The sequence below is a fragment of the Diadema antillarum genome, unplaced genomic scaffold (genome assembly GCF_040938485.1).
Source record: "Diadema antillarum isolate AM-2024a unplaced genomic scaffold, OU_Dant_1.0 scf00000170, whole genome shotgun sequence".
Classification (NCBI taxonomy): Eukaryota; Metazoa; Echinodermata; class Echinoidea; order Diadematoida; family Diadematidae; genus Diadema; species Diadema antillarum.
This window is the reverse complement of record NW_027271059.1, coordinates 2,860,379-2,876,435: the sequence shown is the minus strand read 5'-3', so window position 1 is coordinate 2,876,435 and position 16,057 is coordinate 2,860,379. Positions and strand designations below refer to the sequence as shown.

General features: G+C 36.7%; 1 protein-coding gene across 1 annotated transcript in view; it reads right to left on the bottom strand.

Annotated features, from left to right (window-relative positions):
• LOC139722678 (epithelial sodium channel subunit alpha-like) overlaps nucleotides 1-15,304 on the bottom strand; it is an 88,167-nt gene extending 72,863 nt beyond the window's left edge. The window contains exon 1 of the mRNA XM_071633971.1: nucleotides 15,297-15,304. Coding sequence (XP_071490072.1) covers nucleotides 15,297-15,304 — 8 coding nt within the window. The remainder of the gene's footprint in view (nucleotides 1-15,296) is intronic.
• Between the last annotated feature and the right edge of the window lie 753 nt (nucleotides 15,305-16,057).

Below are 16,057 nucleotides of genomic sequence, written 5' to 3'. Positions count from 1 at the left end.
AACTGTTCTAGGTCCAAACTGTTAGGTTTAAATTAGTACTAGGTACTAGTAGCAAATATTGCTCTAAAAAGAGCGTAAATACCCGATTAAAGGGGCTGGGTGGGGGGTTCTCCCGACCCGATTTTTGTTTATCGCAACAGGTTACGTGATGTTTTCAGTAGCTACACGTAGGAACGTAGGGGCCTATATAGGACGCTAGTGTTTGCGCGTGGATCTTACGTTAGAATCTACTAACTAGTTTCTAATATGAGTACTACTATTTATGAGTTTGCTAACCGCTTACAAATTTACATTATATAAGAATATGCTCTTATAAAGTTGATGACGTCACATGCATGTAAAACCGGTATTTCCACCGAGTCCATGTTAAGACTCTAGACGCTAGATCTAATTGTAAGGTGCGAGTTCAAGGGTAGCGAGAAACAGAATCACAGCCCATATTTATAACTGGCAGTTGTTCTCTGTCTGAGAACTGATCCTACATTTCACAAATGAGTCAAAATGGAATACATGTATCATCGCTTTTTTCATGATTCAGGTGAGGGAATATACGTCTACTTTGATGGTAGTATTTGTTGAAATAATCTCTTGGAAAAAAAAAATCCCTTCTGGAATATGCCTCTTCCCCATACTTATGTTATTGCCACACTTAATGATATTGGCAATAGTGCACTTGAGAATCTTGAAAATGACAGAATTGCAAAAAGACCTTTTATTATCTATCTAAAAAACCTTGAAAATGAGAGTAGATCAATTGCAAAATGGCATTTGATTTTTCCATTTCTCCTCAAATAATATTTGCATAAATGTACACTGCATAAAGATGATGAATACCTGGAAGCAGGATATTATTGCCCCCCCCCCCCCTGGTAACTAATTAAAACGAACTTGAAATTATGAGCATATCTCAAGTAGGTATATATAATAGAATTACCGACTGAATTAATCTGAAGCCACCTGAACAAAACCCTTTGTTTTCTGCAGTTCTGATCAAATCTTTCATGCACACAAGATAAATCTGTTTCATGCACTTGTATACAGTAAATACACTAGTGCAGTTATGTGGATGTTCAGTACTTTGAATCCTAAGCCAGTGCATCACACCTTGCGCACCAGTTTGACAGTTTGCGGACTTGTAGCCACTTGATAATTATGTATGTTCATGGTCCTTACACTTGCAGGTTGAACAGTACTTCTCACTCCTTCTCCCAGGCAACGATGCCAAGCTTTTTTGAGCAGTGGCCAGTTTTTGGTGGAAGGTCTTGTCCAGCTAGCAAGAGGAAAGCCTTCAGAAACCACAGTCAAGCTGTTGAGTTTGCTGGGAGAACACATGCGGAAAACTGATGTGGATTCATGAGACTTGGAGCAATCATCAAGTAGTGTACCACCAGACCTGGTAGCAGTCAGGGTATGCACAATACTATAGGTTTTGAAAGCCCTTTTTTTATGTTCTAGATGTCTATCCATCCAATATCGTTTCTTGTGTATCATGCCGCAAGTTGAAAACAATCATCTGTGAATGAAACTTGGTAAGGCTATGTAAATCCAGGGGGCGTTCCACAAAACTTGTTATTGGTGACAACTGTTATAAGTAGCTGAAATCTTTGCATCTGACAATACATTTTATCAAACGTTTCCCTGGAGTCGATGAGGGTCATGAGGTCAATAATCAAGGGTCAGGAGCCCTTCATTATGAAAAAAAAAATGCAGGAAATATCTTGTGACTTTGAGTTTTCAAAGGCAGATGAATGGATTTCACCAAACTCAATTGTAATATAAAAGTTCACAGTCACAAATCAATATGTAATGTAATTTTGTTATTTTGGGGATGCTGATGAAATAAAGAAGAGTTTTTTTTTTCTTGTTTTTTTTTTTAAAGAAGTCACACAACAACCCATGGGTTCATCCTACATGAAGGATCATATGTTTTACTTAATGCTCCCTGATTATGCAGTGCAATTCACTGATAATTTCTGTTGATACCTGGATACTTTGTTAATGAGTCGTAGAATATATTGTATATAACATGCATTTCTTACAACACGGCATAGAATGTAAGTAACCTGCAAATCCTTCTTGTACTCTATCTGCTTCCACCTGTGAACCAGGGCGCAAGGATTGTGCAAGATTGCTGTGGCTTTGGCTATAGACTACCTTATCCGATTTCAAAAGGTAAGTCTACATGACTATAAGGTTTGTTCAAATATGATGCGACAAACCCCCTGACATTTTTAGTGTTCAGATATGGTGCGCCGAACCACGCCACTTTCATTATGTTAATTAATGCACATGACTCAAAAAAAAAAAATAAGATAAAGATAAACTCATGACATTGTATCTTCACTTACTTTTGAGCTTGATTGCACCATAACTTCTTGCCACTGTGTGGCAAAATATATTCCTCTTGCCTCAGTGTTTTTGTTTTGTTTTGTTGCATTTTGATCTGTTTATTTGTTTGTTTTTTACCATCTCATATCGCATTGATTTGTGCACTAAAATGTTGCCGGAGTTTGACTCATCATATCTGAACAAGCCTTTATGAGTCATTTTGGACAGGCAATTAGAACTCACAGTACTTTGGTATTCTGAAAATGAAATTGATTTTTACGAGTTTAATTGATTTTGCATTTTCTACTTTCTATGATCTGTTTTTGTATTAGAAAAGAAATTAGAGGTCAAGGGAAATTTTCTGGGTTTTTTTTGTGTTGTTAGACTATGTAATTTATTAAGATCACTTGCTTTTCAATGTTTCACAGGTTAATTTTTTTTTTTTGGATGTTGTGAATATTTTTGCGCACTTGCCTTTGTCAGGGTTATGTCCTGATGTCGACGAGAACTTTACTCGTGAATGCTTCAAAGTCGATCCTTGAACTTTAAAGATTGTCTTCACCATATGTAGGCTAAAATTTTGAGGTTGGTTTTTGATCAGTCACGAATAAGAGAAAAGTGATAAATTTCAAAGCTTCTTTAAGAAAAAATAGGTACACTTGTATAAATGAGTTTTAATTGTGAAATTATAGTGATCTTTAAGTAAAATGGAATAAGATCCATTTATTATCCTCTGCCAAGAAGTGGTGCCTGAATTGTTATGGTTTTGAGTAGTCCATCCCTCCGTGTGTGTGATAGCTTGAAATCTGTTCAAATAATCATAAATGTGAATAAAATGTGTTAAGCCTATGTATGACTGAGTCTATCAAATTGCATTATGGAATCGAAATAAAGGTCACAGTCAAATTTGTCTAGTTTTTATTTGTAATAGATTCATACAATGTCTGTTTGTTTTTCATTGTTTCCTTACATTTTCAGCCTGATGCTAGTTTTGATCACCACTTGAAGAGGGAAAGCAGAAGAAGATGCAGCTCTTGATGCAGCTTGCTTGCTTGAAGATCAGAAGATGCAGCTTGCTTGACAGAGGACGTCAGAAGGATAACATACATGTGTACCAATATTACTTCATTGTTGACCACTTGGTACTACCCTGCCCTGGTGATATCATTCAGAGTGCCTTCGACACATTGTTCAAAGCACATTAAATATGTGTTTTGTCTACGGTATGCAAAACCTCTCATCAACCTTTGGACATTTGGAATTACCCAGAGTTCGTGAACCGAGATCTAAACTTTCAAATAGATAATGAAGTGATGCATTCTTTAGGAGTTCCCACTGAAACTGCTTTTTTTTCACTGTTTGCCATATGAACATGGACTGAGTGATGGACAAACAATAAATTGCGCCCTGGGGGCCTGTGTACGGACATAATTTGATTCGTTCAATGGTTTTAGAAGACACTTGAAGAATCATCATTGTGACAATGAAACTGTGAAGATACTCCAAGTCCAGTTCTATGGAGGAACCGAGATAGAGACTGATGATATACAATTGATGAAGCAGTACTCTCCATTAGTCGATGACAGTTTTTGATGAGGAGGTGATTACCTTTAGTCCAGGGGACATTGAACAACGACCTTGTAATTTTTACATGTCCTAGTTTACATGTGTCAGTATGGAGTAATGCATTACCATGGTAACATCAAATTTTCATAAAGATTACAAATACAGAATGTGGATCAAGCTACTCAGTTTTAAATCAATTCTGTTGAAATTCGATTGTCCAGAAATCTGTTGCCATGGCAATTGCAGTTTTTAAACAAATCATACAAAATTGTGTGGATCACGCTGCTCTCTTAGTTTCTTTTTTTTAGCGTTTAAATTTGAATTTGATACATATGGTCACTATGATAATATGTTATCGTACAAGACACTTTTTGTGGGGGTCATAAATCCGTTTCCATGGCAACAGCATCTTCATACAAATCATCCACAAGTACGATGTGGATTCAGCTAACTTCCTCAGATTTTGAGCATTTGACTTTAAATTTGGCACATGTGACCGCTGTATTATGTACCTGTGCAAATTTTATTTTTCGTCATTGTCAAATAGTATGTTGTCAAGTTAATGGTATTTTGTAATGAGAATCGTATAAACTACAAGTGGATTGAGCTTACTCTTTCAATTTTTAGCAATAACCTTGAGATATGACACCTATATATTGTGACAAGATAAATTCTAGATGTGCAAAACACTTTTCTCGTCAATGTTAAACAATGCATTGCCATGCTAACTTATTTTTTTATTAATACAAAGCAATCGAAGATATTGTGATTGACTCATAACTCCCTCAGGTTTTAGGCATTTGACTTGAAATTTGGCACGTGACCACTGTAGTGCGCTAATGTGCAAATGTCATCTTTTGTATCGGTCAAAGAAAGTGTTATCATGGCAGTGACATTTTCAAATTAAAAACTTACACAACAGTTGATTATGCAATCTCCCTCAGTTTCTGAGCATCTGGCCTGAAATATTGCACAGAGTGCTAATGTAATGGCAACCATCTTTTAAAATGAAAATCAAACAAAAATACTGTGAATTGGGTGAGCTCCCTCAGTTTTCGAGCATTTGACTTGAGGTTTCGCTTATGTAACCAGTGTAATCTTAAAATGAGTCGCACACTGATCTCACTGTTGAGTAATCTTGCTATGGTAACAACTTTTGTTACATTGTACTTTTTTTCAACAAAAGGCATACAAGAATATCATGAATTGAGCTAACTCTCTAAGTTTTAGGTGGGGGTATCAATTACATCCAGTTCGAGTTGAAAATATTGGCCCAAGAAGGCCTTATGTGTGTCATTTGAATATTTAAATGATCCGAATTTCACATGCTTGTATCGTCACTTGCAATAGCATTGATCAAAAGAAAGAGTATATTTTTTTTTATGTTAACATTTTACAACCAGACTGGATGATCTATGTTGAATATTTGAATTATACAGCTGAGTAGGCAATTCAATTTGAACATTTGAATGATAGAGCCAAGAAGATATAATACTAGTATCAATTTCATTTGAAAATTCAACTTGATAGTGCCAAGAAGGCCAAAGGTATTCAGAGTGAGTATTTAAATTTGATATTTTAGCCTACAATAGCCATAATGTATCTCATTTACATAGATAATCAAAGAACCAACTGACAGGGTCAAAGGTATTCCATTTTGATACTTATATTGTAGAGATGAGGCTTTCATTACATGTAATAGAATTATTGTGTTTTGTTGTGACAGACAGAATTTATTAAATATTTTGATCAACCTAGTAGCACGTGACTGTCTTTCACCTACTTACATTACTGTGTTATTTTGTGCGATTGAATGTGGAGAGTGTGAAATGATGTCGAGGTATCGACACTTCAAATTGTTAATAAGTTGGCATCACTTGGAATTTATTTCTCACTCTGAAGCGTTGAATCAACACTTCTGTGGTGTCAAATAAACACCAAATAATGCAAACTTATAACACTTTGAAGTGTTAGAATAACACCATGACAGGTGTTGGGGTATAGATTCTAACAACAAATAGTGTTGAAGTTACACCGTCATTGGTGTTAAAGGGTGTCAAAAGAACACCAAAGTGGTGTCAACTTATCAATAATCTAAGCAACACCAAAGCTGGTGTTGGTATATTTTAACACCACGGGTGTTGAACTTACACCATAACTGGTGTTGGGATGTCAAATGAACACCATTATGGTGTCAACTTCTTAACACTCTCTTAAGTGTTGAAAAAACACCGAGGCTGGTGTTGGTATATTTTTACACCCTTTAACACCCATGGGTGTTGGATATTTTAACACCAGAGACGGTGTTACTTCAACACCAAATGGTGTGGTCCTTTATTGAAGTTCGGCCGGTGTTAGATTCAACACCAGTGGTGTTAAATCTAACACCACTGTTTTTGCAGTGTACACTCTCCCTATGCTGTTTCCCTCTTCAATATTCCTCTTTCTATCTCTTCCTCTTTCAAGCAATGGTCCCCAAGACCTGATGAAAACGAGAGAGAAGAACATGAACGGGGTCAAACCTGAAAACTGCAAACTTACCCCATGCAATTAACATCATGTCAAGGGTCATTAAGACCATTGGTTTTTTTTTTTTTCTGAAATATTTACACGCTTTCATTAAATCATTGATTGACACTGGGATAAGGAACTAACCTCACATATCTGCGAGTAACAGCTTTGTACAGCTCGCCAATGAGGACTCTTAATTGTTAACTGACGTCTAGAAGGGTCGAAGACACCTCGTGCGGGACGAAAAGTGTACTCGTTCTAACCACGAGGCCTTATCATATTATAGAACTAGAAGGCTGAGAGTCCACCATTGCACCTCGACAGGCGCTCTGACGAGGAGAAGGTAACCTGCTAAGACTCAGCGAGGCGCCCTGTTACCTTCTCATGCTATGTGCCGGCCAGTGAGGGGTGCCTTAGCGAGTTTCAACAAGTTGCCTTCTGGCTGCAGTTTTGAGCTTTCGTACACACCAGCAGGTACACGGAGTAACACACCTCACTAACTAAAATGTCACGCAACAAAACGAGAAAACAAAATGACGTCTTCTCGCTCTGGTAATCTGGATCATAAGCTAATCAAAAGCATCCAAAGTGTAATTACTGTGCCGTTTTCAGATGAACCGGTAATTTTTTACCTCTGCCAAAGAAAGATGTCATTAGTGCCGCAATGCCTTGGTGTATAAGTCCCACCTGATTGAATTCCGTGGTACCTTTATACCGTTAACCGTAAGTACATCATAGTTCGAGGCTTAAAGGTAAGAATCAGCTTTTCTTCTACAGAGAAGAACAAACATTTGCAAGTGAAATCAAATTACACACATTACTTGTACAGTACAGGAGGTATATCATAACGTATAATACACCTATTCACGATTGCTCGTCATTGCTCATAGGCCCCATTTCACACTGAAAACATCGTTCAAATCAAACTGTGAATTTAATCGAATGGAAAGAGAAAGGAGATATATGAACTCACATTCTGACATACGTGCATTCTTACACTTTCAAATTCAATCCAGACGAGTTACCATTGTATCACTCTGTGTATTAATTACACTCACGCAGTACATAAACACACATGATAATATACAATGTGTAATCGACAATTCGTATTACACCTAAACATGAACCTACTGCACATCCACAGCACTCACTCATATCTTCTTTTGCCCTCTTAAACATATAATATTCCAATTAAAAAAGAACAAAACTACTTTTCGTGAGGGCCAAATCAGAGCTATGGATACGAGACCATCAGCTCAGTCAAGCTATGCTTATGCTGACGCTGACGGTCTCCTACTTCATTGTTGAAGCAAATGTACTTCCTTTTCTGTGTTGTACGCAACCATTCATGCAATGATTTTGGTATGCGTGTAGTAAGAACTGCAGCTGCTGCTGCAGTTGTATTGCCCCTTTGTTATTTGGTTGCGTTTTCTTTAAATTTGTCATACCCATGCCATTTATGTTGATTTGATTAGAAAAACAAAATAATTAAATACGCACGAACGAACGAATATCCTTTGACATGTATACAAATACGAGTATTTAGCCTTGGGAAACATTGCCGTCCTTGTTCCTAATGAATTATGTCTACTTTATACGAGTAATCATAAACCTGCATTGGTTTTGCCAGACCTTGAAGAGAAGTCAGGATCGCACGCAATGATGGACTATAATGTTATATATTCAGCAAGTTACTAAGGTTTGCCTTGACGGATTCTTGATTTTTCTTCCCTGTAGCTGTGTATAAATATATTGATTTATATAGGCGCATTTGTTCATTTATTGCATCAACATAAGTCTATACCTTCCAAAATGCAGGAAAGTAAGATGTAAACTTAAAGGCCAAGACAACTCGACATCAAAGCACATTGTACTATACTGCATCATTGAAGCTGCAGTTAGATCTTTACGGTGTGATAATGATAGCGAAGGTGAAAATATTGATGACAGTGATGATAATAGATATAGTCATTGTAATGGTCATGATGATGATGATGATGATGATGATGATTACGCAACTTCTGGGGAGAAAAAATATTCAAATGGCGACGTTTTCATCACAACGTAAATGTTGCCTGCGTGAAAGTCAACAATGGTCTGAAGCAACTGACCAAGCTTTGGACGTTAGTGGCATGGATTAAACGAATTTAAACCCGGAGGAGCCCCGCCACTGAGCGTTTTGCTAATCCGCAAATGCATAATTTGTCTTAATGGACATAATATCTGTAGTTGTCCTCAGCCAAAAAAAGAAAAGAGAAACAAAAACAAAACAATTTAAAGCATTATTGGCGGAATCTGCTGTTGCAGGTCGATGCATGTTGTAGGTCGATACATGCCAAGCTATGCTTCCGTATTGCAAGCCCCACCCCAGATTCGCGGTGAGTCCCCATTGATGCCAAACTTTGGTTCGCCATTGAGTCACGTGACTACCTCATAGGATGTGAAAAGTGCGGTGAACCAAATCATCGTGCCTTGTCATGCAGACACACCTATCAGCTGCAATGTAGGAAATGTGCAAACTTCGGCCATAAGGAAAAGTTCTGCCAATTCTAGGTCCTTGGCCAAGAAGAGAGAGCCACTGAAGATAACGCTGACTCTGTACGCATCCCCAATCAGGTATTAGAACAGAAAACAATTAATCTCAAAGATAATGATGACGATTTCACTGATGAGTATAGTAAATGTTACCTTAATTTATAAAAATGTAAGGGGTTAAAACTTGGTGATATAAATGTACGAAGTTTGTTTGATAAACTGGATGAAGTCCGATTTATGTTATCCAAAATCAAGTTTGATATTCTATGTATATCTGAAACATGGCTGCATGAAAGAATTCAAGATGATTTAATTCAAATCCCTGACTATACGGTAATAAGACAAGATAGACGAAATAATCGGCGAGGAGGAGGAGTATATGTATGTACATCCATACTTCGCTAACTTTTATGAAACGTGATGAGCTCTGTAATGATGTTCTTGTGGCTGTTTGGATTGAGCTACCACGGACAAAGTTTAACAAATTGATTGTTGGTTGTCTTTATAGACCCCCAAATGCTGATAGTTTGTATATGGATATCATATTTGATACTTTGGAAAGAATTATGACGGAAGATAAAGAACTTATAATCCTAGGGGATATGAATTATGATTATAAAAGAAATGATGTAATAAGTGATACCAGTAATCCAATTAATGATATTGAGAATTTATTTATGATGACCCAACTTGTGAGTGAACCAACTAGGGTTACTGAAACCGGTTGTAAATGCCTTTATTATATATTGACTTCTATACCCGAATATCATGATTTCTGTGGAGTCGCAAAGATTTCCGTCAGTGACCATTATCTGATTTATACGTGTGTGGTATTTCATAAGAAAGAGTATGGACACAATTTGATACATTTTCGTGATTATAGTAAGTTTGATTCTACTCATTTTATTGATGATTTAGAAAAATGTGATATATTTCATTCAGAAAATGATATGGACGATAACGTGGAAATGAAATGGAATAGATTTAAATTTGCATTCATGGACATAAGTGATAAGCATGCTCCGATTAAACAATGTAGGTTGAAACGAAGACATAATCCATGGATGACACCAGACATTATCAAGTTGATCTATAGAAAAGATTTTTTGAAAAAAAAAAGTCTGTTTCTGTCAAATCTCCAGAAATCTTGTCAGAATATCGGCAAGTCAGAAATAAGTTATCTGAAGAAATTAGATTGAGTAAGAAACTGTATTTTGATAATGTCACTCGAAAGTATGGTAAAATAGTAAAGTATTATGGAAGGAACTGAATAGAATTCGAGTTGACAATAAGCATATATCTATTATACCTGGGCCCCGTTGCAAGAAAGTTGCAATCAATTGCAAATAATTGCTAATTTTGAAACAACCATTCTGATTGGCTCAGGGTCTGCCCTATTAAGAAGACATGCATGCAACAATGATTTTGATTGGCCAGTGACAATCAGTTGCAAGTTGCGTTTAAACGCAAAGTTTCTAGCAACGGGGCCCTGGTGAACTTGATGGTGATAAATTAAACAGATTTTTTGTTAATGTTGGTGAAACAATATCTAGATCTTTTCAAGACGAAGCTTTTAAATGGTATCACCCGCAGTGTATTCATTCTTTTCAATTCGATAGTATCGACTCAAATAGAATCTTTACATTACTATCGAATCTACCAACAGATAGTAGTATTGATGTGTTAGAAATGGATGCAAAACTATTGCAGGTTGCTGCACCAGTGATTTATACCTCTCTTTCTAGATTGTTCAATGAAAGCCTGACAACTGGTCAAGTACCAGTAGATTGGAAGAAAGCAAGAACTACACCTGTTTACAAAGGCAAGGGTTCGAAGAATGACCCTACCAATTATCGGCCAATCTCTGTAGTTTGCCATATATCTAAACTCTTGGAAAAAGAGGTCCAAAAACAGTTTCTGAAATATCTCCAGAGCAACGATTTAATCAATATTGATCAATTCGCTTTCCTTCCCGAACATTCAACGCAAACTTGTTTGCATCGTGTTGCGGATGACTGGTACGAAGCGTTTAACAACAATGAATGTGTAGTAGCCTGTTTTCTTGATATATCTAAATGTTTTGATAGTATTGATATGAATATTTTGTTGACCAAGCTTAACTGGTACGGAGTTCAGGAATATGAGTATAAATGGTTCTCCAGTTATTTACATGATCGAAGTCAAGCTGTCCGGGCGCATGGATCTTTGTCAAAGTTCCGTGATATTAGAGTGGGTGTGCCCCAGGGTAGTATACTAGGACCCCTTTTATTTTTGTTATTCATGAATGATATAACTCAGTGTCTTAGATTTTCACAATGCAATATATATGCGGATGATGTGGTTATATATACCACCAGTAGGTATGTTGATGAAGCATCCTCACGTCTGCAGTCAGATCTGAATGATTTATATCTTTGGTATACTAGGAATAAGTTCAAGATCAACGTTGATAAAACCAAAGTGATGGTTTTGAGTATGTCCAAAAAATATGATCTGAATATTTGTATTAATGCTGAACGTATTGAGCAAGTTCACAGTATTAGGTACTTAGGTATTGAAATTGATGATAAGTTATTGTGGAATAATTATGTACGACAGTTAACGAAGCAGCTAGGTTGTAAAAAGTATTTACTCGTACAGAAAATGCGTAAGTTTGTCAGTCAAAATGTGTTGAATTTTTTGTATCTCACTCTAATACAACCTTGCATAGATTCTGCTTCTTCTGTGTGGGGCCATTGCTCTTCTAAATCACTGGATAATTTGTTACGTCTGCAAAAGAGAGCAGCAAGAGTGGTGAAAAGTAATTATGATTATGTTAATAGTCATGGTGTTGATCTTATCAAAGAACTTAAATGGAAATCATTTGAGCAACGACGAGATTATTTTTTGGCAACATTAATGTACAAATGTGTTTATGGTTTAGCCCCCACTCTTATGGTTAATGAAATAGAAATGGTCTGTGACAGGCATTCTCATAACACAGGTTCAGTCGACTCACTCAATGTGGTCATTCCAAAACCAAATCTTGCATGTTTTAAGAAGTGCTTTCGCTTCTCAGGAGCACAAGTATGGAATTCACTACCAGACATTTTACAAAATGCCCGGGCTGTTCAGAATTGTAAGCGTGTATACAAGCAGTTATATTTTTTGTAATATGTACTTGTTGTTGTGACCATCTCAGCTGCAGAAGATCTTTCCTGTCGTTTTTATTCTAGCTATTGAAAATTATTTATCTTTGGGCTTTTTTTTCTGTAACCTCTTTTCTGCGAGAGACAGCGAGGGAATATTATCATATCTCTTATATGCTTGTTAATATTATGATTATTCTTTGGTGTGTGTGTCTGTGTGTGTGTGTGTATGTGTGTGTGTGTGTAAGTGTGTGTGAGTGTGTGTGTATGTGTGTATGTGAGTGTGTGTGTGAGTGTGTGTGTGAGTGAGAGATTGAGTGGATATGAGTACTCTACTGTCATGTGCTCCCTTTGAAAAGAGCGACATGTATGCCGGCATTTATGCCAATATGAATTCTAATGCTTAGTCCAGATTTGTTTTTCTTTGTCTTTCTCTGCAGTCTTCTCGCCAAAGGAGTTGCAAAGTGAATTTTAGGACATTAATTTTATATTGTTAATAATTAACTATTCATCTGATTTGATACTTTAATTACTGCAGCTGACTTGGATTTTATACTGGTGACAATTCATTGTAATGATTGAATTTTTGTTTGTATTTTTATGTTTTATCTCAGGACCTTGATGAAAAACAGCTCATGCTGATCAAGCTATCCTGAATAAATATGTTTCAATAAAATAAAAATAAAAATGTCTAGCCATGCAAAGAGGTAAAAATAGAACTCCGTGATTATTATGAACAACGAAAATCAGTCATGTAAAACACACCTTCAAGATCATGGGCATTGGCGTCGGATACATGCCAAGCTATGAGGTTACGAAACAATCATTTATTTTTTTCCTATAGCACTATACCATGCATTCGAATTTGTGATAGAAACTAGGAACTCCTCCTTGTGCCGAGTAAAGATGAACAGTTAGATTTCCATGACTTTCCGTTTCTCCGATTTTCATTTAATTTCATTTGAATTCTATAAAAAAAGATGTAAGGAATACAAAGAATGTAAGAACTATCATGAAAGAACCCTGGAACATTCCATGAAAAAAGTGTTGTAATATTTCGACGAGAGACAAAGGACGACATGAAAACAGGTACAGTACTCTCCGCATAATCGGGTAGGCTCGGGCAGAGCGTTTCTTACCCGATTAAGCGGAGTACCCGATTAACAGAAGAACACGTCTCATTCACAATTGACACACACAGTGTGTATGTACATGCATTGTACACTGCGCCAAACACCTACACTGTATGCTTAACACTCGTGCTTGCACTGCACATTATACATACCTTGCACTTACTCAGTCACGAGCAATAATATGCACTCTTTTTATGGACATAATTAATCACTCCCCAAATGGTCCATCTTCTGTGCAAATTAGGCAGAGAAGGTGAAAATTTGACAGTCATGATTTCTTTAAGTGTAATATCTGCTATAAAATGTGGGTAGAAAGTAGATAAGAAGGAAATTATTTACCCATTTATGCGGAGAGGCAACCCGATTATCAGGTAATTTTAATGTGCATTCGAACTGATTTTGACATTACTACCCAATTAAACGGAGTACCCGTTTAAGCGATACCCGATTACGCGGAGAGTACTGTATTTCAGTTTGTAAGGGATAAGCATACACCGTTGGTTGTTCTAGGGCCGATTCCGAGATTTAAATCTATAAAATGTTGTAATAGTTAATGTTGCAAAAAGGAAAAACAGAACGACAAAAAGAACAAATACACATAAGAAGGCGAGAGACATCAGAAGGATTTACATAATGCACATCGAATGGAAATAATAGTTTATAGTAATCTTAATGGACAAGATATAATTTGCTCTGTACCGATTAATGGTAATTCCATATGTCAAACTGCAGTAAGTTTGCAATGGTTCCAGAACTTTCGTGTGAATGACTATGATGTGTGTGCGTGTGTGTTTGAGGCAGTACGGAGATCCCGAAGGAAGAAACACAGAAACACAGAAAGGATTGTAAGGATTGTACCTTTCATGTGGGAGCTCCGTTGTTTTTGTTTTTAATTTTCATAATTAACCTTGTCTCGATTGTATTCATGCTCTAGAACAGCCACTGAATGGTAAAAACTTATTCTAACAGAATGAGGTCCTAATTTGCTTTTCGATTCCGTGATAGTGTGGTGGTTGTGTATGAACTATTCATTTCTACGAAGCGTATAGCAAAGAGCAAACAGCTCTAACGATATTATCATATTTTGAGGCACATAGGTGATGAGGGTTAGAATAAAATGTAAATATTTGCAAAGACAAATTCTTTTTTTCCTCTAAGATAATGGCTTATGAAAAGCATGGTGCACACAATGTCGACCCCATCATGTTTCAAATGCAATGTAGATAAAGAATAATTCAGCAATTGATTCATCAGTCAGGTGGAACCCTCGGGAAGAGGTCCTTAGAAATCAAATAACGTCACCTCTACTGGGTTCCTTCTTTCCTCATTATTGTGACATTGCTCAACTTTCTCGCTCCTAATCCATTCTCTCAAAATTATTCGTCATCATTTTATTTCCTTCATTCTCTTATTAACTTTATCTTGATCTACTACCTGACTACTACTTCTTGTTTACTCTTTCTCTCTATTTTTTCTCCTCTCTCCTTTCTTGCTTGAGGTTTGTTCTTGATATGTCCATCTTTCATCTTCCTCTTCCTCCGCTTCCATCACCTGAGTTTATTCTACATTTTACCTCTGTCTATTGCCGCTGAATTCTCATGTGTGGTTGTGGCTAACACTGTATTCTTCGTACTGTACGATAATATTACTGATATTTTGTTTTACTACTACCACTTAACTGCTACTACGCTACTACTATACCATGATTACTGATACTATAGTACTATTGCCGCCGCTCTTCCAAAATATGCCCTGTGCCAATGTCCAATGCATATACACGATTTTTTTCCTGATATGAAGTGAACGTCATTTTTTAAAGCTACTACCTCGTTTGGTTCTTTCGTGTACCATTTATCAAATATGACGTCACCTTTTTACCTTTAACGTTTTTATTCTCTTGAGATTTTATTATTCTTCCGACAAGTCGAGATTAACAGACAGACAGACAGACAAACAGTCAAACAGCCGGGGAAGGGGACGGAGAAAGAGAAAACAAATACCATTGTCTTAAATAAGTATACAAAAAAAGGTGAAACAAGTGAAATCAGTGTGAAGAACATAAGCTCAGGAGTACAGAGAAAACTCTGACACTCACCTCGGCATGGCTGCAGCGAAAATCCTCGCACTGTGTACCAGCAACTAAGGTAATAGTGTGATCTAGTCGGCAGGTGAACATCGAATGAATGTTACTCGCCCGCAATGCTCCCATCAGGGGCTTGAAGGCGGCCAGGTGAATACACTGCTGCTGATTTCACGTGACTGAATGTTATTGGGGCACAGAATTGCTAATTCTGTGGGTGTTGTTGTCTTTCTGCAGGTATTGTCAGAATGTAATAATGAGCTGAAGTATAACGTGCGACAAGAAAAATCTGATAGGCAGTCGATTCTGAAGTAACAAAAACACACAACGAATCTTATAATCCAGCATAAGAACCATCTGTCGCACCCGTTCTTGTGAGAATAATCACAGGATCAGTAATAACAGACCTTAAACGTTCTCACCGAACTTGTACAAGTTGGACTCGAAAATTCTTAACAGTACCCTAGAAAATACTCACCATATTCCAAGAACTCCAAGAACACTCCAAGAACACGACGAGTTCGGTCTTTTAATTTTAACCCTTTCACCACAATTGGTAAGTATTTGCAAATAACTTTTCATTGTTTTATTTTTCCATATCAAAATGATAAAAAAATTATCGCAAAATAATGGTGACGATTTGTACAAGATAAGGTTCAATGATATTTGAAGCAAATGCTTACACAAACAGAAGTACACTATATTCAAATCAATTCAATAATTCATTTATTTCCATCAAAGAAACAAGTACATACTCGCACATAGTATTCATTCTA